Raw genomic sequence first — 25,115 nt, forward strand, 5'->3', positions numbered from 1 at the left:
CGTTGTCCTTTGCCCCTTGAGCCACGAAAATTGGTGTTTTTATATTGAAGGGTGACCAGGGCTCTGGTCGTATCTGTGTCTTTCTTAATGCCTTGAAGGGCCTCATCAATGTGGGTACCGAAAAGGATTTGTCCGTCATAAGGCATATCAAGGATCTTGGTTTGTATTTCAGGTCGAACTGTTGTTGCCTTAAGCCATCCTTGGCGCCGCAGAACTGCTGCACCAGCTAGTTGGCGGAAACCAGTTGAAGCGATGTCCATAGTGCAATCTATTATTTCAGAAGCCGACCTTTCGTGCCCTCCAGAAGCACCTTTCTTGCTTCGTCTTTAGATTCTTGTGGCAAGGAGTCCAAATATGGTGCTATATCTGACCACAGTTGTCTGTTGTAGCGTCCCAATAGCACCAGTGAGTTAGACGCTCGTACTGTTAGCACTGACATAGAGGAAACCGCTTCCCTATATTGTCCAAGCGCCTGCCCTCCTTATCCGGGGAGCTTAAAGTGTGACAGAAGGGTTTTTAGATCTGCGTTGCGCTGCCTGAGTGATTAGTTAACAACAAGGGGGACAATGAGGGCTTGATAAAGTTCCACCGTACTTGCCCTGGGTAGAACTAAAAGACAAAAGAGGTACAGTGTTCCTGGGTGGCAAGTTGGCCACCTGGTGAGTACTCAGTGGGGAGGTGGGGAATACCTCCTTTCAGAACGAGGACCCTCGCACATCCAGCAAGCTAGGTGTCATGCTTCATCATATGGGTCTGCTCCTCGTCGAGCCGGCGCTGCAATGCTTGACGGGCACCCATAAAGGGGCTCTTTATCAGAGATCTTTTGTTCCTTGTCGTATAGGTGACGTGGGTGTGAGGGGCCTGGTAAGATGTAGATGTGGTGTGTGGGTTAAAACAGGTAAGGGAATTCTCTATAATTATATTTATTCTGGAGAGGTCACAACATGATTAACAAGCATTTGCAATGCAATAGGTCTCGCATTAGGAAAGTTTGAGCTATTGGTATTGTAAATGACACATTTTTATTTATGTGTTGGTTTTGAAAATAGCGAAATTTATAGCTTTGTCATTTACAATGCCAATAGTTATAACTTTCGAAAATGTGACACCTATAGCATTTATAATGCAATATGTGTTGTATTTCCGTGACTTAGATGTATTCTTATTACAAATAACTATGGCTTTTATTAGTTTTTTTAATAATTAATACTTTAAAGTTATTGTAATTTATAATGGCAATAGTTTAAACTTTTGTGAAGATTATGTTCAGTGTATTTTATTGTGACGAAAATCCAACAACAGAAGTGAAATATTAACATCTTTTTGTGACATTTGTAATAAAGCTTGAACCATTGAGACGATATATTTGAACTAGTTGTTGTTGAATGGTTGCACAGATTGATGCTGTGGTGGCGCTGAGTGATGTGGTGGCGATGAGTGATACTGTGGCGTTCAGTGATCCTGTGGTAGCGCATAGTGATGTTGTGGTGCCCCTCAGTGATTCTGTGGTGGTGCGGAGTGATGCTGTGGAGTGAGGGCGATAGATAGACAGATAGAGTGAGGGCGATAGATAGAGTGAGGGCAATAGATAGATAGACAGATAGATAGATAGATAGATAGAGTGAGTGCGTAGAGTGAGGGTGATAGATAGAGTGAGGGCGATAGATAGATAGAGTGAGGGCGATAGATAGAGTGAGGGCGATAGATAGAGTGAGGGCGATAGATAGAGTGAGGGCGATAGATGGATAGAGTGAGGGCGATAGATGGATAGAGTGAGGGCGATAGATGGATAGAGTGAGGGAGATACATAGATAGGTAGATGGTTGTGTGTGCGGTTGTGGTTGTGTGTGTGTGTGTGTGTGTGGGGTTGGCTCAGCGAGACCTAAAAAGGACTATATGCATTGAGTTAAAACATATAGGTGTCTTCCTCCGTCTGTTCAGCACGGACCAATGACATTCCACAAGAATTCTGCTTTCACGTACATCTTCCAGAGGGGAGTACAAGAACCCAGCAGCTGCACCCATGCAGCATGTAAATACAAACGAGAGACTGCAGCACAGGCACTCTTTACAAGTGCAGGTCTAAACTTTCAACAAAAAAGCAACCAAACTGGTGTAAACCTATCTAACTGGATAAACAAAAGTGTTAGTCACGAGTCATCTGTGTGAACAGCAGAGAGGAAATGCCAAGTGCTGATGAGCTGTTGAGCTTCAGGCTGGGCCTGGAACAAACTGGCATCAGACAGCTGCTCTCAGCTCTGACAAAGTTTTACAATGGAGGCTAATTAAGCGAACGGGCAAAAGGAGCTTTAAACGCCCGTAATCTTCACAGAAGCTAATGGCATCAGCGGCTTTGCTTCAGTTCCAGTACAAGCAAGGACACTCCCTGGCACCCTTTAAACTAGACATGTTTCTGCAGCGCCCATATGCACTTTGGCATGGCTTCGGTGTGCTATAGGCTGTGCAGCCAGCAGCCTCCTTTCCTCCGTGGTCCCGAAGGAGGTTGAGATGCTGTGTTACTGCTACCTCTATTAACACTTTACTAATTTTTATTTATTTATTTGATGCGATTTTATATAGCGCGAACTTTACCCGAAGGTGTCAGAGCGCTTTACATAAGAACCAGTTGAAAAACATAAGGTCAAAGGATTACGTGCATTACATAAAAGATACAAACAGAAAAAATTGCAAATGTACAAGATGTAAAGTCACACAAAGAAGAGACTGGTGATTAGAGTTATCTCTATATACATGGGGAAGGGCTATGAATGGATATACTCTAAGAGTCACATAGGAATGGTAGAGAGTACAAAGGTCTACGCATATTAGACGGTGTATATGCGCATTGCGCAGTTTGTCACGGCTTCTGGGTGCTTTAGAAGGCCCAGCCTCCTCCCCACCTCAGTCTTATTGTTCTGTCTCAGGGCGGGTGACATGCAGCGTGTGACGCTGTATTACCACTGCGATCACCAACCTCAACACACCTCTGTCTTGGAATCCCACGCCGTCATCTTGTGGGTTTCGGTTCACAGAGTCGGGCGTCCTTTACGAGGCGCTATATCTTCTCAGATGACACTCACTCTTGCAGCGGACGCACCTCGAGGCATGGCCGCATGGTGTCTACGCGATGGAGGGGTAGGTGGAGCATAGCGAACATACGTGGAACAGCAGCACACCACAGAATCTACGGTGGATTTGTTGCACAAACAGACAAGCATACACAGAACACAAATAGAGACAGACGCACAACAGACACAAAGACACATTCCCGCAATGGCAAATGACTCCGGCAAACACAGCCAGACACAAATACCCACAAACCTGCACAAAAACACAGACTCAGAAACACAATCACAAAGTCGCGCTCATACGCACACATACATGCAGACACAATCAGAAGCACAAACACCCATAATCAAAATATTACGAGCCAGGAAGGCGCCAGAGACTGAATACACAAGGTGTAGCGCCTGTCTGTGGTGCAGCATCCGGAGTGAGTGTTCTCTCGAGTGGGGCGAGGGCTCATTTTGTGGGAGGGCGGACCACCCCCCACGGTAAGGTCTGAGGTGGGGGCGAGCCGGGCCGCTGGAGATAGGGGTGGCAGTTGGCAATGGAAGCCAGAGCCCCTGGCCGGGCGGGGGTCGTCAGACGGGAGTCTCCGTCCCTGTCCGGGAGATTAGTGCGTCTCCCTAGCCACATTCCCCGCAGTCCTGCCAGCTCGCACAGACCCCCGCCCCAACCCATGAATCATGGGCTTGTCACCCTGCACCAGGCCAGAGACACCGCTTTAGCACGTTTATAGCACTTTAAGTGGCGGGTGGACTGGCCACTTCATGGTGGTGAGGTGCCTGGGATTGAGGTAGCGCTATGAGGGTCTTCAGACCTCTCCCAGGCGCTCACGCGACACTTCGTGAAGAGACAGGCAGGTACTGCTTGTCTCTCAACACCTTTCTTACTCACACGTGCACCTCCAAGGTCCGCGGTGCTGTAGTAAGGGAAACAAAGCGCCCTGAAACCTCTGGTTGAGAGGCAAGATGGCGTCGGCGTGGTCAGTTGCTGACTGAGCTCTCTCTGCCCTCCTGAAGCCCTGCGTGAGAAACCAAGTAATCGAGCGAAATGGGAGAAAGAAACCTGTCGGTCTGATCGTTATGAAATAACTCGTGGGAGGAAAAAGGGGAAAAAAAACAATCCATTGGAAAGGATCGCGAAAGGAACTGCAGGAAAAGACTGTAGCCAGCTGACCTTTGGCCCTTTTTTTTACGGTTCTCAGCTGAGCAGATACCTTCGGATACCTGAAAGATACCGCTGATACTCTTGGATATTGCCGGCTGGTGTCTTGTACAGGGGTGGTCTGTGGGAAAAAGCCTTGCCGTAGAAAAAACTTGCGGAATCTCAAAAGACACTGATGGCTGCCCTTTACCCCCGCCCTAACTCCGTTTCTTGTTTTGGAGCTATCAATGTTCGACTCGGCGATCAGCCTGCTGGAGGCGAAAGGCAGAAGGTGAGGAGCGGGGGCGCGTTGTGTGGTGGCGATATCACTTGACTGTCAATGTTCATCATGGGAGCATAAGCAGTATAAGCTGAATAGTCGGGAAAAAATAAAAAGAGATAGCACTGTACTCGGAGGGAGGGCAGGAGGAGAGAGGTAGGAGACAGATGGGGTGGGAGAGATATGGGGAGCAAGGAAAGTGTACAAATGTGCTCTAGTTGCAAAGGAGCCGGAGGCAGGAGCAGGACACGTAATCATGCTGAGAAGTGCTGATACTATCTTACTAAAAGTGTAGAATATAATCTGAGAAGTGCTGGCACTGTCCCACTAAAAGTGCGGACTTTTATGCATAGTGCTGGTACTGTCCCATCAAAAGTCGAATATATGCAAAGTGCTGTAACTGTCAAGTTAAAAGTGTGGACTATATGCAAAGTGCTGACACTGTCCAGTTAAAAGAGTAGAATACAATCTGAGAAGTGCTAGCTCTGTCTTAGTTGAAGCATAGACCAGATGATGAGAAAATCTGGCCCTGAACACTTTAGCAGACCTCCACCCCCACCCCCAGAGGTTCATTGAAGGAACACCAGCTCCGCTTCCTCTGCAAAGGATGTGTGCCCCTCCCTCCCGCACTGCGTAGGGACCATCTCGAATCGGCACTTACCAGAGGTCACTGAGGGAAGGCCACAGAGAACGAGTTCAGGGCACAGCAGGTAAACCCTGTGTGAAGACATACTGGCCATTGGTGATGGGGGCATGTGGACAAAGGGAGTGTCTGGGTATAGAAAGAAGGGTGAACTCTGCGAAGTGGGGCTGTGTCCGTTTCCAGAGAAGGAGGTGGGAAGCCTGTTTAGAATGCGATGCGTCCACAAGGTCAGCTGCTGTGATCAGACATGTTTGTAGTACCAGCACGTGACATTACAGCAGCCTTCCGCCGAAGTACCGAGCCGCAGTGTAATTGCACAGCAGGAAGGTAAAGGGTGATGGTGGAATCTGTGCACATCCGATCCTTGCCCTCGAAGCTGATCCCACCACCACGTTTCACGGCCTCTGTGACAGGCTCTTAAATAACTATATCAACACCCTGCTGATCAGCCCGCACACATTTTCACTGCGAAAAAAAGGTACACTTGTGTTTTGCCTTTTAAATGTCTGCTTTCTTGTTGTCGTAAGCAGACTGTCCCTTAATGGCTTCTAAGTTGTCTACCAACTGTTTACCTGAGGGCATGATAAAGCTTGACGGCAGAGCAGATGGCAGCCTCAGCGCTGTACTTTCAAAATTCGAAAATACATTTTCCAAACGGGATTCAAAAGCCAACTAGTCATAACAATCGATTTCAATAAATAAATTTAAAGAAACACTCACTGAAAGTCTGTGCTTTCGATTCTGCGACTGTCCGCAAATCAAACTAGGCCGTGCCCGCGCCCTGGGCGTACTGACGTCAGCGCCGTAGTAGATCAGAAGAAGAAACAAGCGTGAGGGAAGACCCGCGTATGGTGATGCACCGAAGAAAACACCAGAGGAGTGCGGAGCCTGTAGAGCACAGCGAGGCGACGTGACAAAAGCGCACGGTGAGTGGAGGGGGATATGTGTGTGTGTCTGTGTGCGTGTGTATGTGTGCGCGAGAGCCCGTGAGGGGGGGGTGTACGCGCGTGTGTCTGTGTGTTCGAGTGTGTCTGTGCGTGTGTCTGTCTGTGTGCGCGGGGGTCTGTTTAAGGGGGGGTGTGTATGCAGTGTGTGTGTGCCTGTGTATGCGTGTGGCTGTGTATGTGCGCATGCGTGAGTGTGGCTGTGTGAGTGTGTTTGCGCATGGGAATATGAGGCACGAGAGGGGCACGGCGCCGTGCGCGCCTACGAGGTGAAATCTGCGCTCGTGCCCCTCTCGTGTCTACATTCCCAAATACGGCCAGCAATAGGTCTCTGCGCAGACTCTGTCTGCTCGACCTAAAAAGTAAAAAGAAGAAGGAGGGCAACTATTTTGTTTTAATCTGACAAAAGTACGCTCTACCCCTTAGTGGTCAACATGTTTCTCGCCTATAAAATGTCTCTAATAGATCAGTTGGCAATTCCTCAGGACCTAGGGCCCGATGTAGGTAGGCAAATACCGGTCGGAAACGGCCGAAAATACACATTTTCGGCCGTTTCCGACCGGTATGTGGATATTGAGATGTAGAGGCATGTAAAATTACAGAATCGGTAATTTTACCGATTCTGTAATTTTACCGATTTGGTAAAATATCGAATTGGTAAAATTACCGAATCTGTAATTTTAGATGTAGGTAGCACTGTTTTCAGTGCTACAAGGGTTTAAGAATTTGTTATTTACCACCAACTAGAATTTGGTGGTAAATAATGAAAACCCTTCAAAAAGCATTTTTTTTGCTTTAAAAAATGTGCCATGTTGCAGACATACATGCCCTATGGACATGTATGTCAGCAACATGTGCACCCATGCACAATTGAGGGGTGCAACAGGGTGTCAAAGTGACACCCTGCCACCCTTCAACGTTTCCCCCAAATACTTCGGTAATTGACATTGATTCCTATGGGCCTCAAGGCCCATAGGAATCAATGGCAATTACAGAATCGGTAAATACCGATTCATTAATTACCGAATCATACCGATTCTGTAATTAATTCGGTAAATATACCTACATCCCGATTGCCAGTTCTTAAATACCGAATCGGTATGATTCAGTATTTAAGAATCGGTAATCTGGGATTACCTACATCGGGACCCTAGTGACTAAATGAAAACTATCTACAGTGTCTAGTGTGGTTCTACATACCACTTCTTCTCTCTGTAGGACATTGCCTGAGTGATCACAGAATCAGGCTTTGGATGCCCAATGAGACAGTCTGGAGCGTCATCTGGAGCCCTATATTTCTTGTCCAACCTTGGCAGAACTGGAGGGACTGTAGAGGTATTTTGCATGATCTTGATGCCCTGATCCCAAATATAGTCAATGATGGGCATCTACCGAACAGACGTTTTATAAGGTTCCTTGAAATCTTAACGGAAACAGTCCTGCTGGTGAGAGGGCATAGGTAGTTTGAATCGTTGGGCGTCTCTCTCCAGGAGATTATGAAAACCTCCTAAATCCTCAGGAGGTGAGTCCGCCTGAGGAGGCAAAGGCGATGCAGGAAGAGGGATAACGTAATCGTCCCATTCAGCATGGTGTGACTGTGTATCCTGAAGCTCACCCTCTTTCTGTCCATCATCATCATCGTCTGTAGATGGAAATGGTGGCACCGGCACCTCAATGGGAACAGGTGGTGGAGGTGGTACATGCACTCTCTGTGGCAGTGACGACACTGGAGCAGGAGACGGCGCAGAGGTAGGGAACCTCTTTCTGTAGTCAGAGATCATAAATTGCAGATCCGAGACCAAGGCTGAAGGCAGACAAACCATCTGTTGTTGTTGCTGATGAGTGTCCTCATGATAATACTCCTGCTCTTCCATATCCTGATCGTCATAATCAGAATTTTCCTGATACTTAACAGGAAGTTCAGAGGGACTTCTTGCAGCCCTAAACATGCTATCTTCATCCGAATCCTCCTAATCCAAAAGGTGCGAGGGTGGTAAAGGTTGAACCCTACTGGGTGGTGTAAGATAAGGCGAGAGCCTTCGTTTCGTAATTTTATGATGGAAATATGAAATTTTTAGTCCTGTCGTAGGTGTCGTCGGCGAGGCCGTCGTCAGTATAGACGTCGTTGACGAGGAATCATCGATGATTGTAATAGACGCTGCCGTCAATGAGGGACTTGTCGTCGAGGCGGGCTTTGACGGGATGGTCGTTGGCAGTATCCGTTGACGACGATGTACTCGTCAGCGACGCTGTCGTCTTCGTCGACTTCTTGATCTTGATCGTCGACGACAAAGGGGTACGTGCCGTCGACGAAGATGTCGTCAACGACGACGAAAGAAACGCCGACGAGACTGACAGTGTTGAACTCGTCGTCGTCGACGAATTCACTCCAACGGCAATCTGTGGAGATTTTGTCGTCGTCCGTGCCATCGTCGACCAGGTGGTCGTCGACGGGGCTGAGGTAGGCTTTTTAAAAAAGGTGCTTCACCCTTGATGGTGGAGTCAGAGGGTCTGGAGCTGGTTTCTTTGACTCTGGAAGGGAAGAAGAGTCTTTTGCAGGCACATCCTTAAGTTTTGGAACCTCTGAATACTGTTTTTGCGTCTTCTTTTGAGGTTGCTGCATAGAAGGTCCTGGAGAAGCTTCTCTGGCCTTTTCTGAGGAGTTTTTGAAGAATATTTTGATGATGTTTCACTCCCCTCAGAGGACAGGGGGTCCTCTTTGTCCTCAAGTGTCTGCAGCCAAGTCAAAAGCCTTCCCTCACCGTCTTTTAAAGTTTTCGTAGAAAAAGTCCGACATGCCTTGCAGTCTTTAGGAGAATGATCTGGATAAAGACAGTATAGGCAGTCCTTGTGTCCTTGTGTGGTTATCGACGTGCAGTCTCTTCTTTTTGCAAGTCTCACAGGGCCTAAAAAGGCCTTTTTTAGGGGTATCCGACATTAAGACAGTGTAGACTTCACTCAGATATTGAAAAAGTTGAAGAAAATACCTCAAATCCAAAGATACTGAAAGAACCTGAGCAGAGCTCAGTGGAGACTCCCTTAGCACGACGTGCGGTAGAAAATCTGAGGGACTAGAGCTCCTTCCAGGAAGGTTCCAGCGGGTGGTAGCAGCTGATTGGTTGCTCTCTAGTGTGTGGTCCTTATTACAAAAGGACTTGGATATGTTACTAATGTGAGGCATTTGGCCTATTACTCTGTATGTCTAATGGGACATTACTTTATTTATGTACCGGGGACTCCCATCCCGACGACGGGGAATGATTCAGGCATGTGAATCTATGAAAGATACCCTAATACTGGATAAAGATACTTTTCCAGTATGACGATGTGGATAAAGACATTCATGGTCAGTAAATCATTATAGAAGGCATGTGGGGGTAAATGCCTGTCACCTTGGCTTCGATCTATATATACCAAACCAGGATCGGTCAGAGTTTATGATCCGCATTTTCAACCAACTAGAAAGAATAGCAGAGAGCACGTTGACAGTCATTGGGTTGGAGGGGGTGACACCAATGTGGTTATTGTGGAGAAATAAAGATCCTGGAAGGGAAAACACAGAGGGCAGGAGTCATATCCAGGAAAGCGAAGTAGAGACTGGAGGGATAGGGCTTTGGAGAACAGTACACCCTATACTACTCGCACATCAGAAGTACCTATTCTCCCGTAGTTTCAGTAATATATGTCATCTGCTGTACCTGAATTATGTGAGGAGATTAAATCATATTTTGAGACTAAGGACAATGGGACAGTCCGGATTGTGATGGGATGGGTTGTGATGGGATGGGATGCCTGGAAGGCTGTGTTTTGGGGGTAGGGCTACAGTGCTATTGATAGAGATAAAGGATAAGTGACTTTACCACCCAAACCCTGTTAGCAATTATCAAACCCTGCACCTACCTCCACCCCCTCAGCGGATAACACATTTAACACAACATCTTTGACTGTATTGAACCTCAGATCCTGACAAGGCATGTTAGGTCTCTGAAGTCCTTAGATATACCATGTGAATGGACTTCATTTATCTGTAAGCAGATGTGGTGTGTTTCAGAGTTCATAGGTTATTTTTGCCAATGGCAATCTGAACCATACCCTCTTAAGCCAAAGATATGTTCGAGGTATGTGGGCTGCTGAATTTATATCTATGCATAGATCGCCGCCTAGTGTTGGGTCCGGATGATTGCACATTGTTGTCCTGGAAGAGTCTTCGAAGTATCACGAGATAGGTGGCTCCTCCCTGGACTACAGTGCGCATGGGCATCCCCTCCATGCTCAGATTGTTTTTTTCCGCCATTGGGTTCGGATGTACTCTTGACTCACGTTCGAAAATTTTACTAGTTACTCTTTTTCGGGGCCAAAAGGCCTTAGGGGGCGTCGGTATTGTCTTTCGTTCGGTGCCTTTCAGCTTTCCTGTTCTTTGAACTCGACTTCGGAAGACTTTTAGTCTTCGACGCCAAAAGCCCGTCGACGATCGACGATGGAACGGAGCCCCTTCAAGCGCTGCCCCGTCTGCAACTCTAAATATCCCCACATCGACGTGGACCCGGTGTGCAACAAATGTCTCTCACCGGATCACGACGAGGCCAGTTGCATGGCCTGTTCGAAGTTCAGGTCGAAGAAAACTCTCTGTCTTCGACGCGCGGCACGACAGTTGGCGCGTGAATCGGCACCAGACCCAGAAAACATCTTCGTTGGTGACGACGACGAAAATGTACAAGACGACGAACCGGAACACTCGGACCCCGCGTCAGAGCCAGACTCCACCTACAACGAGGACGAGGAACAACTCTACGTCCATGATGAAGACATCATCGAGGTAGGAGACGACGCACAACCTCTCGGAGCCGTCGACGACGACTCAAGCGAGGAGCTAGGCCCAACCGCAGTAGCGGGGCCTCATACAGACACTTCCACGGCTCAGGTCGAGGCATTGCCGGAATGCCTTAGCCAAGATCTTCGACAACGTTCTCTAGTCCCGCTTCCAGGCCCGACTAAGAACATTTCCAAAGAGCCATCGGTAGATCGACCACTCTCAGTGGAAAAATCAAAACCGAAAGCAAAAGACCCAAAATCGAAACCAAAAGTGTTGACTACAACCGTCGGCTCGAAGACTTCAGAGCCGTCCAAGTCAAAACAAGTGCTCGACCCCTCGGAGTCGACAGGGGGCGTCGAGCCGAAGATCGGAGCGACAAAGCCTGTGTCTGCTGTTAAACACGTCACGCTCACGTCGACGTCCACGTCGAGGCACGGCTCCAAAGATGGCGCCTCTTCCAAAGGACTTAAGGCCCAAAAGGCCGTCGATCCGATGATCCAGAAGCCGCAACTGGTCAAGGCCTTCGAGCCGAAAAACACCATCGGCTCGAAGGAACAATCCTCCTCCACCATCACAAGCGTCCCTGCCCCGCAGCAACGCGTCGAGGCGACGAAAACGCACAAGCACGCGGAACAGTCGGAGTCGATTGGATCGAAGTCGAAGCCTTCGAAGCAGGTCGGTCCGTCACCGATGCCTTTGGCGCCTATCAAATACGGCCTGCCCCCAACGGCTAGACCTAAGGCTGTGCAACCCCAAAAGGCTACAGACTCGTCCAAGGCAACATCAGTAGCTGCACCCGCCCAGCCTCAGACCGAAGACGTGCAGTTCCAGCCACCAAGCTACGATGAGCAGTCGAAGTTATACATCGACTCCGAATCAGGCAGGCTCACCGTTTACAAACGGAAAATCAGACCTGAAACACCTATGGAGCCTTACAAAATACCACTAAAGAAAAAGAGAGACTCCACCACCTCTCCAGTTCTTTTTGAACCCATATGGGCAAGGCTATTCCTACTCACCCACAACAGTCACTGAGGACGTGGGGGAAGAGGACAATGATGAGCAGTTTAACTACCCCATGGACACAGATCAAGATGAGTCCCAGCCATGGGCTGACACTGTTGACCCTGATGAACCACACACCACCCCTGACATTCAGTCATATGCGGTCAAAACTTCGCCTACTGAAGACACTGCTGCGTTCAACGCGCTCATTGAAAGAGCGGCACATAACCATGACGTGGATATGCACGCTGACCCCGTGGAGGAAGACTTCCTTTTTGATACATTCTCCACATCTGAAAAATCTATAAAAACTCTACCTATGCTCAAAGGTGTGCTCAAACATGCAAGTGACATTTTTAAAGAGCCCACTAAAGCAAGGGTGATAAACCTGAGAATTGAACAGAAGTACCGGCCTGCGCCAGTGGACCCTACCTACATCAAGGGCCAACTCCCACTGGACTCCTTGGTGGTGGCTAATGCTCGCAAGAGAGCCAACTTGCAAACAACGGGTGATGCTCCTCCTCCGGACAAGGAATCCAAGATCTTGGAGGCCTCTGAAAAACGTGTGGCTGTCCAGGCTGCTAATATTTGGAGAATCTCCAATACCCAAGCCCTGTTAGCAAGATATGACAGGGCACACTACGACACTTTAGAGCAGCTACTGCAACACCTACCAGATACTTATAAGGAGGGAGCAGAAATGCTTATACAGGAGGGAAAGTTAATTTCCAACGTGTCCATTAAGTGCGCGTTAGATGCAGCCGACACAGCAGCTAGGGCCATAAACACTAGCGTTATGCTAAGGAGGCATGCCTGGCTCCGCATCTCCGGATTTAAGTCAGAAATCCAGACTACCCTGCTCAATCAGCCAGTAAACCCCAACTTCCTGTTTGGTCCAGAAGTAGACACCACTCTGTAGAAGATTAAAAAGGACACTGAAACTGCGAAATCCATGGGGGCTCTGCAGTCTCAGCAGTTCAGGGGCGTTCCTTTCGTCGCTCCGGTAACAGGGGAGCCTCAAGAGGACAAGCGTCGCAACAAGCCCAGTACAGCAAGGGAGGCACGCAAACCACCTATAACAAGAACAATAGGGGTGGATATCGTGGAAACAGTACCAAAGGCAGGGGACGTGGAAATAATAATGCCAGATCCTCCGCCACTAACAAGCAGTGACGTCTTGTCACTGCCCCCCGCCCATATAACACCGGTCGGGGGGAGACTCCAGCAGTTCCTGCCAGTCTGGGAAAGCATAACCACGGACAGGTGGGTGAGACAACGTATACAACACGGTTATTGTCTAGAACTAACCTCCACTCCACCCAACATACCTCCAAGGCACCGTCCTATGTCCGCAAAGCACATGCACTTATTGCAGCAAGAAGTCATATCCATGCTGCAAAAAGGGGCCATAGAGCTCGTGCCTGTAAAACAACAGGGAACAGGGGTGTACTCTCTGTACTTCTTAATCCCAAAAAAGGACGGATCCCTCAGGCCCATTCTAGACCTCAGGCCCCTAAACCAATATATCCTATCAGAACACTTTCACACGCTCACTATACAGCAAGTTCTGCCGTTGCTCAGTCAAGGAGATTTCTTCGCAACCCTAGATTTAAAGGATGCCTATTTCCACATTCCCATTCACCCCAGTCACAGGAAATACCTCAGGTTCACCATCAACAACCAGCATTACCAGTTCAAGGTCCTGCCTTTCGGGGTCACTACAGCCCCCAGAGTGTTTACAAAGTGTTTAGCGACAGTGGCCGCGCACCTTCGGAGACAACATATCCATGTCTATTCGTATCTGGACAACTGGCTAGTACAAGCAAAGTCAGCCCAGCAGTGTGCCAACCACATGTCCCGCACAATCCACCTCCTACACAGTCTGGGATTTTCGCTCAATTACCAAAAGTCCCATCTTCAACCCGCACATGTACAGCAGTACCTAGGCCCGGAAATAAACACGCTCGCTGCCACGGCGCACCCGAACTCAGCGAGAGTCAACAGCATGCAACTGCTGATTCAGAGATTCAGGCCACAACACTCACTCCCGGCGCAGGTGTTCATGCAGCTGATAGGCATGATGGCCTCCTGCATCTTTATAGTCCCTCACGCGAGGCTACACATGCGTCCGCTTCAGGAGTGCTTAGCACGCCAGTGGAACCAGGCTCAAGGACAGCTAAAAGACCTAGTGCTGGTGACCGGTCGGGCATACAACTCTCTGCATTGGTGGAACACACAAAACCTTTGCAGGGGACGACCGTTCCAAGAGCCTGTACCACAAATAGTACTGGCAACGGACGCATCTCTCCAGGGCTGGGGAGCGCATGTCCTCCATTACACAGTGCAGGGACTATGGACACCGCAACAGCAGAAGATGCATATCAACTTACTAGAACTGATGGCAATCTTCATGGCACTGAAGGCATTCAAGTTGCATCTCTGCAACAAAGTCGTGTTGATCCGGACGGACAACATGACTGCAATGTATTACATCCAAAAGCAAGGGGGGACACACTCTCCACAATTGTCACACCTAGCACAATGCATGTGGAAGTGGGCCATTCAAAGGAACATGTTCCTCATGGCGGAACACCTCCGAGGGAAGGACAACCAGATGGCGGACTTGCTCAGCAGACACAGCCATCAGATGCACGAGTGGGAGATACATCCCTCAGTGCTCCAACCATACTTCCGTCGGTGGGGTCATCCAGAGATAGACCTATTCGCCACACACGAAAACGCAAAATGCCGCACCTTCGCCGCCAGGTTCCCACACCCGCAGTCTCAGGGCAATGCGATATGGATGAACTGGTCGAACAGATTTGCGTACGCCTTTCCTCCAGCTCCACTCATTCCGCTAGTGGCACGCAAACTGAGGCAACACTCCATGACGCTCATCCTGGTTGCTCCAACGTGGGCAAGGCAAGCGTGGTACACCACGTTCCTAGAACTTTCCGTGGTTCCCCACGAGCGCCTTCGGCTCACGCCCAGTCTCCTCACTCAGAACCATGGAGACATTCAGCACCCCGATCCGCAACAGTTAAGCCTGGCAATATGGCTCCTGAAGTCATAGAGTTTGGCTACTTAAACCTGCCCCCTGACTGCATGGACATCATAAAGGAGGCTAGGCGTCCTACCACAAGGGCCTGCTACGCGGCCAAATGGAAGCGCTTTGTTATCTATTGCTCCAATAATAACATAAATCCGCTGGATGCTTCCACGCAAAATCTCATAAGTTACTTGCTGCACCTATACAAGTGTAATCTAGCGTATAGTTCCATCAGGATACATTTAGCAGCAATGACAGCTTATCTTCAAAATAGACAGCACCTATCCCTTTTCAGAGTGCCAGCCATTGAAGCTTTTATGGAGGGACTGAAAAGGGTCATTCCTCCAAGACACCCGCCTTCGCCTGTCTGGAACCTCAACATTGTCCTCACCAGGCTCATGGGCCCGCCATTTGAGCCACTTCACTCTTGTGAGATACAATTTCTCACATGGAAAGTGGCTTTTCTGGTGGCTATTACGTCGCTAAGACGAGTTAGCGAGCTGCAAGCCCTCACTATTCAAGAGCCTTTCATTCAGATACATGCTAATAGGGTTGTGCTGCGCACCAACCCTAAATTTATGCCCAAGGTAGTGTCACAGTTCCACATTAACCAAACTATTGAACTACCTGTGTTCTTCCCAAATCCTGATTCAGTGGCAGACAGAGCACTACACACACTAGATGTTAAAAGGGCTCTCCTGTACTACATAGACAGGACTAAAGATTTCAGAAAAACAAAACAACTGTTTGTTGCCTTCTCTCCACAGCACAAGGGCAACCCAATTTCTAAATCAGGTATAGCCAGATGGATTGTTAAATGCATCCAGATCTGTTATCAAAAGGCTAAACGCACGTTAACAATACCCCCAAGAGCGCATTCCACACGCAAGTTGGGGGCAACCATGGAATCCTAGGTAACATCCCCCTAGAGGACATATGTAGAGCAGCCACATGGACCAACATACACACATTCACCAAGCACTACTGCGTGGATGTCCACTCCAAACAGCAAGCTGCTGTAGGTCAGGCTGTTCTCAAAACTCTTTTTCAGACTGCTGCAGCTAGCACGGGCAACCGCCGCTAAGGAGAGTACTACTATTTATTCTATGCATAGATATAAATTCAGCAGCCCACATGCCTCGAACGGAATATGCTACTTACCAGTATGCATCTGTTCTTGGCATGTAGGGCTGCTGACATTTATATCCCCCGCCCTCCTCCCCGGTGCCTGTCGCAGCTGTAGCATTCAGAATTCACATAATTATTCTCATGCATGGTCATCACTTACTCGATCACACTCCATCTCTGCCACAATGGCGAAAAACAATCTGAGCATGGAGGGGATGCCCATGCGCACTGTAGTCCAGGGAGGAGCCACCTATCTCGTGATACTTCGAAGACACTTCCAGGACAACAATGTGCAATCATCCGGACCCAACACTAGGCGGCGATCTATGCATAGATATAAATGTCAGCAGCCCTGCATGCCAAGAACAGATGCATACTGGTAAGTAGCATATTCCTTCCTGGCTGGTGGACTCATCCTGCATAGGTTAGCCACCACTAATTTAGCCACCATTGTAACAACGAACATTCAAAATTATTCTTTGGAGTCAATGTTGGGTATTGGCTATATTGACTTCTGATCATTTCTTGATCTTAGAATAATAAAAACTAATGTCACCTTCCTTGGATCCAAATCTATGGTGTTAAAACTACTTATTTCTCTGCAGTAGGTGGATTCATTGACAGCGATATGATTTTCTAAATTTGTCACAAATGCACTGTTCCAGTTACATCTGCTGCAAACTCTGATTGATATTTTCCTTTTTTGTGAGTAAAATTGTGCCATTGATACGTATGAAGGGCGCTCATGCCTCCTCAAATTCAGAGCTTTCTGGAATGTTGGGGGTGATTTGATTTAACTTGATAATTCTATGGGAACAATTCATAATTGGAGAAACTACAATCAACAAAACAAACCAATCATATCTATTTCATGTATTGGATCTCTCTTCTTGCACTTAGAAATTGGAAGAACAGGATCGAAAAGCTTTAAATGTTAAAGAACAACTTCAGCGGGAACACCGATACCTCAAGCGCCGACTGGAACAGCTATCTGTACATGGTATAGAGCGTCTACGCACTGATAGCATGGGATCAACAATATCTACTGATTCCGAGCAAGGTAACTTTCATCTTAAAAGCCTACACATGATTCCAAAATAATTATTGTCTTAGGCAATTTTACGTACTACTTGTGCAAAAACACCACTTCTTCTTTTACACTTTGAGAACCTCCTCTGTTATACATGTTGATGACTTTATAATTAGCACCAATGAAAAGTCCAAGTTGGTGCAGCCCATTCGTACCACTCCCTTACCCCTGAACCTGCACGCTTGGGTTCCTCCTTAGTCCCTTCTGTCCTCTCTTCGGGACCAGGCATGCAGTTTGTTAGTCCGTGGCTTAGGGAAACTGTATTTCTTTTCTTCCAAATTGCCATTCATTTGTTTTGCATTTTGGGTAGAAGATCATGTTGTCTGGCAGCTTTGCTCCTCCTTCTTTTCTCTTATGCCACGTACTCCTGATATTAAACTATGTGGCTCTTGTTCATTAGGCATTTCCTTAGGCGACCCCGTATATAGAGGTATGAATCAGAAATGACATGAATGATTGATATAAGCATTACATATAAATGTACTAAAGCAAAAATGTGTATATTTACCTTTCTGTAGTAGGGGATCTCTGTGTATAGTCATAATCTAGTGAATAGTCCCGCCCATGTGCGGGGACCCCGGAGCAATCAAAAATAATCTATTAAGCTGTCTTCTTTGCAGTCCTGCATAGACACTTAAGAGAAAATCAAAGACAAATAATGCAGCCTACAACTACAAGGCTACACTGGCTAGCACTTCATAGTGAAGTGAAAAGGATAGCCAAATAAAATCAAATTTTACACATATTGCCAATTTTCACCCATAGAGAAACTTCCCTTCACCAAAATTCTTGAAATGATAGAGAGGAAGGGTTGGACAGACAAGCCCCCATAGGCTGCCATTATGTGTCTGGAAAAGGGATACCGTGCCTTAAAGGAACTCTCCAGAGACCCTCGGTATCCCAGGATGCACAGCCAAAGTCCTTTTACTTTCAGTTCTTTTTTCCGGCTCCTGCTAGCAGGACCCTGGAGCATTGAGCTCTCCCTTTTTGGGTATTTCTTCAATTTTTGACACTTTTCCAGTGTTATGAGTGTTTCACTCGATGTCTGGGGACTTCCTCCTTCTTTTGCTGTGTTTTTTAACCAGTTTTACCACCTCTTTTTGTCGAAAATGCCAGCTTTATTCGACAAGTGCCCTGAGTGTGATAGGAAGAAGGCCAAATCTGACCCCCACAGAGTATGCATACTCTGTCTCCCTTCCACCCATGTCCCTGACCCCTTTGATATCTGTCACTCTTTCTCCAGGAGGACCCTGCGTGACAGGGAGAAGATTCATCTCCAAGGCCTGAAGCAGAGAAGACATCAGGAAACAGGTATGGAGGGACTTAGTGATCGTCCTCTGCCCTTGCTTCGGCCTCTGGGGGGCTCCCCAGTCTAGAAAAGTCACAGAAAAAGCACCGATCCTGTCGACGCCGATAGCTTCGACGTCTGCGTCGAGAGGTATGACCGCCATTTGCTCCCCGTCGACCCAGGGCTCTGGGTCCAAGCGGCATCGCTGTTCGATGTCGAAGGGGCAGGACGTCGAGACCTCGGACGAGGTCGACGTTGAGGACTTCACCAGCGTCGACACACCATCGACGTCGAGATGAGTCCAGGAGGCAATGGCGCTCGCCCTCAAGGCTGCACCGCCGTTCGCCGTCAACGTCGACACGACGGTCGACGTCAAGAAGAAGCAAGTCGACGTCGAGGAGAAGACATTCGACGTCAAGAAGTTCATCGACGTCTAGAAGATCGGCGCTAAGAAGTAGAAAGTCGAAGAGGTCGACGTCGAAGAAAGAAAAATCGACGTCGAGGAGGCGCTCAAGGCCCAGGACAGTGTCCCCTGCCTCAGTGGTCGGTCTGTCGTCTTCATCGACGAGTTCCCGGTCGCGACGGCGCCGGCACTCTGCCACAAAGAGGTCTGCCACCAGAACATCTTCTGCGAGGCCTGCTCAGAAGAAGAGGAGATTGGTGAGGTCATCGGAATCGGAGTATTCACGGATCTACTCACCTTCTAGGCCCAGGACGCCTACGCCTCCACCACTGCCTCCGAGGATGCCTCCTCCGCATCCTGCTCCTCCTCCAGCAACGATTCCTCCTCCTCCTACTCCACTTCCACCGCCTTCTACACCACCTCTGCCTCCTCTTCCACTGCCTCCCCGGCCTCCACAACCTCGGCCTGGGGTTCTGGCTCCGACTCCTCCGCTTCCGCCTCCTCCAAAATCGGCGGCTCCGGCGAGACCCAGGAGATCTAGGTCTAGAGGGAGGGATCGCACTCAAAGTAGACATCGCTCCTCCACAAGGTCCCGTGATCGCCATCGGAGGGACAGGTCACGGTCCCGTTACACGGACTCCTCAAGTGACCGGAGGTACTCTCCAACGTTATCAGATTCCCCTGCTACGAGAGTGTCACCTGTGGACGACATTGTGACGTTTCAGGAGGTGCAGCTGAGGGGGGCAGCGAAGTCAGGGATCACATTGACGGTACCCACTCCATCTACCTCTGTGATCTTTGAGACTTTCCACAAACGGCATCTCTCTCGCCCGTTGTTGCCCTTGGTGCCAGGACTGGAGGAACCAGCCATGGAGCTGTTTTTGACCCCGGGCTCTGTGAAGACAGCTCCATCACGGCTGCAAAAGAAGTACAGGCCCTCGGATTCTGATCCGGCGTTCTTGAGGTCAGATCCTGTACCGGATTCTGTCATCGTGACAGCAGCCAAGAAACAGCATGCTACTTCTCCCTCTTCTACGGTGTCTCCGGACAAGGAGAGCCGTCAGATGGACTCAGCAGGGCGGAAGGTTTGCGGTACAGCTGCCACCTTGATGAAAGCAGCGACTGCCTTGGCGCTCTTGGGTCGCTATGACCGCTCCTTGTGGGAGTCTCTGCAACAGTTTATTGAGCTCCTCCCGAGGGATAGGAGGGAAGACTTCCAGGAGATATTGAACGAGGGCATGATGGTCTCCAATCAAGTCATCCGCTCTGCGGCGGATGCCTCTCTCCTGGCGGCGCATTGTTATTGCCATGGCATTAATTTAAGACGCAATTCCTGGTTGCGCCTTACCTCTCTAAAACCAGAGGTGCAACAGAGAGTTGCAAATTTGCCATTCTCTGGATCGACTCTCTTCGGGACACATGCAGGCGCGCAACATCCATTGGCCTCAAAGGGCTTCACCCACTCCCCCCCCCCCCCCCCCCCCCTCGTGTGTGGCAGCCCGGGATGAGACACTTCCCGGGCCTGCTCACAGCCGCACCCGAGCACTTCACAAGTCTTTAAAAGACCTTGTGCATGTTAATGGGGCTTTGTTGTTGTTTCACCCCTTCTTAAAGCCCCTGTAGCTCGACTCTGCCAATTGCCTAAAGATTCAGGCCCCACCCCGCCCGAAATTTTTTCTTGCCCCCCCCCCCCCCCAACCCCCCTACCGCCCCCGAATTCTGATTCTAGTTGCGCCTCTGGACGCATGCGGATGAGGAGATGGCCCGCATGAAGGAAGAAGTAGAGACATTGAAGGCCGTTGGTTTGGAGAAACCAAAGGAACACCGGAAGTCCTTCTGCCCGTTCCAGAGGAGGTATGGTTCCCAGAAGCGAGAAGTGTGGCTCACTGGTTAGAGGAGGCAGACCTGGAAGCAGACGTCAGCCACGGACCAGGGTTCAATTCCCGGCTCGGCGGGGTCTTGAGTCCTAAAAATGTCCATGGACTCGACAATTCTCGCTCCGGTGCCTACTCGATTCACGGGTTCACACTCTGCGACTCTGGGCAATAGCTTGCTTAATCTCCACAACGGCCCCTCACGGCGGGATGCCTGGCTTTCACCTTGCGGATACCCTACCGGGGTTATCTCACAGGGGAATACCAGGACGGGTTCCCTAAGCAAGCGCTTAGAAACCGCTCGGTGATTTGCGCTATATAAATTCCTGTACATTTACAAGCGAGGACAAGGTCGTCAAGCTGGCCAGCAGCAAGAACAACAGCAGCAGTACCAGCGGCAGCCTTTCCAAAAGTGTCAGAGGGGCAGAGGTGGCCAGCAGTCCTCCTCGGCGAACAAGGGCCCGGCCGTGTCTAAGCCCTGAGGTGCTACTTCCCCCTCGTCCGTTTTACGCTCCGGTGGGGGGAAGCATACAAAATTACCTGGCAGAGTGGAGAAATATTACTCAGGACAAGAGGGGGCTGAATATTGTTTGCAATGGATACAGTCTTCGTTTTGTCAGCCCTCCTCCAGCAATTCCACGGGTTCGCTCGCAGTTCCAGCTGAGCGAGCTCCAAGCGGAGGCCGATACCCTGTTAAGGAAAAGGGCGATAGAAGACGTCCCTTTGTCTCAAAGGGGAAAGGGGCTTTACTCACGGTTCTTTCTGGTGCGCAAGAAGGACAAGAACGAGTTCAGGCCCATTCTGGATTTGCGACAAGCAAACAAATGGATTCGCTGGGGAAAGTTTCGCATGCTGTCTTTGCACCAGATTTATCCTCAACTGCAAAGAGGCGACTGGCTTTGCGCAATAGATCTACAGGATGCGTACTTCTATGTGCCCATTGCACTGAAACACAGGAAATTCCTGCGCTTTCTAGTCGGCACCAATCACTATCAGTACACCGTACTGCCGTTTGGACTGAAGTCTGCACCCATGACTTTTTCAGAATGCATGGCAGTGGTGGCAGTGCACCTGAGAAAGAACAAGGTGTTTGTCTACTCATACCTGGACGATTGGTTGATCAAAGCCTCCACCTTCCAGGAAGCGCAATTGCACTTCAACAGGACGGCCGTTCTGTTGAACCAGCTGGTGTTGCACATAAACATGTCCAAGTCTGTTCCGACTCCTGTCCAGTGCCTACAGTACTTGGGAGCCTCCATTGATACTCTTTCAGCAAGCGTGTCTCCTTCGGAGGAGAGACGCTTATCGATCCTTCGGAAGGCTCGGGCTCTCATAGCTGTTCCATCTACGACAGTGAGGACGGTGTCTTCTCTACTGGGGTCGATGACCTCTTGCATTTTCTTCACGTCTCACGCACGCCTTCATATGAGGTCGCTGCAGGAATGTCTGGAGGATCAGTGGGACCAGAAGCGGGGGAGCAGGGACGACAGCATCCGTCTGTCCCTTCACGCTCAACAGTCCCTGAGATGGTGGTGCTCCGCAAAGAATCTTCTCAAGGGGGTTCCATTCCACAAGGACATTCCCATTCAGACTATCGTCACGGATGCTTCTCTCCACGGCTGGGGAGCGCATTCAGACCATCTACAGATCCAGGGAACGTGGTACCGGCGTAATCCACGTATCACATCAATTTCCTGGAACTCAGAGCTGTTCACTTGGCACTGAAGGCCTTTCATCCATCCATCCAGACCAACTCCTTGCTTGTACAGACGGACAATACGACCACAATGTATTACCTCAACAAGCAGGGGGGCTCGAAATCGAGCACACTGTTACAAGAAGCGCAGGCGATCTGGCACTGGCTGCTAGCCAGAGGACTGACGATAATGGCTACCCATCTGCTAGGTGTGCAGAATGCTCAGGCGGACGCCCTCAGCAGGCTGGTGCAAGAAAACCACGAGTGGGTCCTAAACGACGAGGTGCTAGGAAACATCTTTGACAGGTGGGGCACTCCAGACGTAGATCTGTTCGCCACCGCCGAAAACAGAAAATGCTGAGACTTCGCCTCCAGGGACTCTGGGGAACGCGCTATGGATCAGCTGGTCGAACAGCTTTCTGTACGCTTTTCCACCCATTCTCCTGATTCCGGCGGTACCCATCAAGCTGTCTCAGTCCACAGCACGGATGATCCTCATTGCTCCGGAGTGGCCCCGACAGGGGTGGTTCACGGACCTGCTTCACAGATCTCTTCTTCCCCACCTGCGGCTACCGTGTCGGCCGGACCTTCTCTCGAAGTTCGGGGGGCACATGGTGCACCCCAACCTCTCCTCGTTGAGTTTGGCGGCATAGCTCCTGAGATAGTGCAATATGGACACCTGAATCTGCCTGACGATTGCATGGATATACTCAAGAAGGCTAAGCGACCTTCCAGTAGGACTTCCTATGCCTACAAGTGGAAGAGGTTCTGCATCTGGTGCACTTCCAAGAACTATGATCCGACGACCTGCAAGGAAGATTCATTCTATTAAGGTTCACCTCGCAGCATTGACTGCGTATAGGAAATGCCCTTCACAGACATCCTTCTTCCAGATTCCTGTGATTAAAGATTTTTTTGGAAGGATTGAAGAAAGTGTTTCCTCCTGTTCTGCGTCCTTCGCCTTCATGGGAGCTGAATGTGGTGCTGTCCAGGTCGATGAAGGAACCTTTTGAACCTATTCATAAGGCTTCACTACAGCACTTATCACGGAAGGCGGCTTTCCTCGTGGCTATTACATCGGCCCGCAGGGTGAGTGAGATTCAGGCATTGTGTTGCCAAGAACGTTATACTGTATTTCATGCTGCTAAGGTTGTGATACGTACTCACCCTAAGTTCCTTCCTAAGGTGATTTCTGATTTTCATGTCAATCGGACTATAACTTTGCCTACGTTTTTCCAAAATCCTTCCACTCCAGCGGAAAGGTCTCTTCATTCCCTGGATTTCAGAAGGGTGTTGAAATTCTACTTGGATAAGACCAATTGTTTGTCAATTATGGGTCGGTCAGGACTGGGCTTGCCACCTCAAAACAGTCCATCTTGAGGTGGATTAAGTCATGTATCCAGTTATGTTATCAGAAAGCTAACAAGACCTTAGGGGGTAAGCCTAAGGCTCATTCTACTAGTGGCAAGGCAGCTACAACGGCTTTTCTACGTAATGTTCCCATTGCAGACATCTGCAGGGGTGCCACTTGGAATTCGGTCCATACCTTTGCTAAACACTACTGTCTGGACTCTGATGCCAGGGCAGATGCTCAGGTAGGGCAGGCTTCGCTGAGAAATCGGTTTGCACAGTAGTGGTGTTGTCTTTTTCCTCCATCGCCGGATTGGTTTGTTGGGATGGGATTGCCATTCTATTCACTAGATTATGACTATACACAGAGATCCCCTACTACAGAAGGAGTAGTTTCTTACCTGTAACTCCAGTTCTGTAGTAGGGGTATCTCTGTTATAGTCATAAGCGCCCGCCCTCCTCCCTGGTGGAGAAAATGATAATGTACTGTATGCTACAGGCTTTGCTTTATACGCCTTCAAAAAGAACTGAAAGTAAAAGGACTTTGGCTGTGCATCCTGGGATACTGAGGGTCTCTGGAGAGTTCCTTAAAGGCACGGTATCCCTTTTCCAGACACATAATGGCAGCCTATGGGGGCTTGTCTGTCCAACCCTTCCTCTCTATCATTTCAAGGATTTTGGTGAAGGGAAGTATCTCTATGCGTGAAACTTGGCAATATGTGTAAAATTTGATTTTATTTGTCTATCCTTTTCACTTCACTATGAAGTGCTGGCCAGTGTAGCCTTGTAGTTGTAGGCTGCATTATTTATCTTTGATTTTCTCTTAAGTGTCTATGCAGGACTGCAAAGAAGACAGTTTAAGAGATTATTTTTGATTGCTCCGGGGTCCCCGCACATGGGCGGGACTATTCACTAGATTATGACTATAATAGAAATACCCCTATTACAGAACTGGAGTTACAGGTAAGAAACTACTCCTTCTATATTACTTTATATGTGTTCCAACCCTAACCATGTGCTTTTCTCTAAGTGCAACCCAGTAGCACCAAAGAACAAAGCAGAAACTCTTCATATTTACATGTCTGCATATCATTTTAGTAACATGACACTGGTAGCCTAACCCTCCCAAGCAAGAACTTTAAAATATGAGTTTAATGCAGCTGTCAAATCCTGACAAGTGACTCTTTGTTGAAGGGAATTCAGCACTAGTCTCAGAGTATTATTATGCTACACCATATTTCATTGTCCATTCACATTAAAAGATATAAGGCATCATGCAGCAAGATGTACATTCATACCTATTTACAAGGTGTTGAAACAAAATTCTTTGCATGGCTCCGTGC

At 48.9% G+C, this 25,115-nt stretch overlaps 1 protein-coding gene across 3 annotated transcripts in view; it reads left to right on the forward strand.

Annotated features, from left to right (window-relative positions):
• Positions 1 to 25,115, forward strand: part of MXD4 (MAX dimerization protein 4) — a 317,759-nt gene that overhangs the window by 239,350 nt on the left and 53,294 nt on the right. For all 3 annotated transcript variants that reach the window (XM_078678602.1, XM_078678600.1, XM_078678598.1), the window contains one exon: positions 16,972 to 17,131. In XM_078678602.1, coding sequence (XP_078534728.1) covers positions 16,972 to 17,131 — 160 coding nt within the window. The remainder of the gene's footprint in view (positions 1 to 16,971; positions 17,132 to 25,115) is intronic.

The sequence above is a fragment of the Lissotriton helveticus genome, chromosome 2_2, assembly GCF_964261635.1.
Source record: "Lissotriton helveticus chromosome 2_2, aLisHel1.1, whole genome shotgun sequence".
NCBI lineage: Eukaryota > Metazoa > Chordata > Amphibia > Caudata > Salamandridae > Lissotriton > Lissotriton helveticus.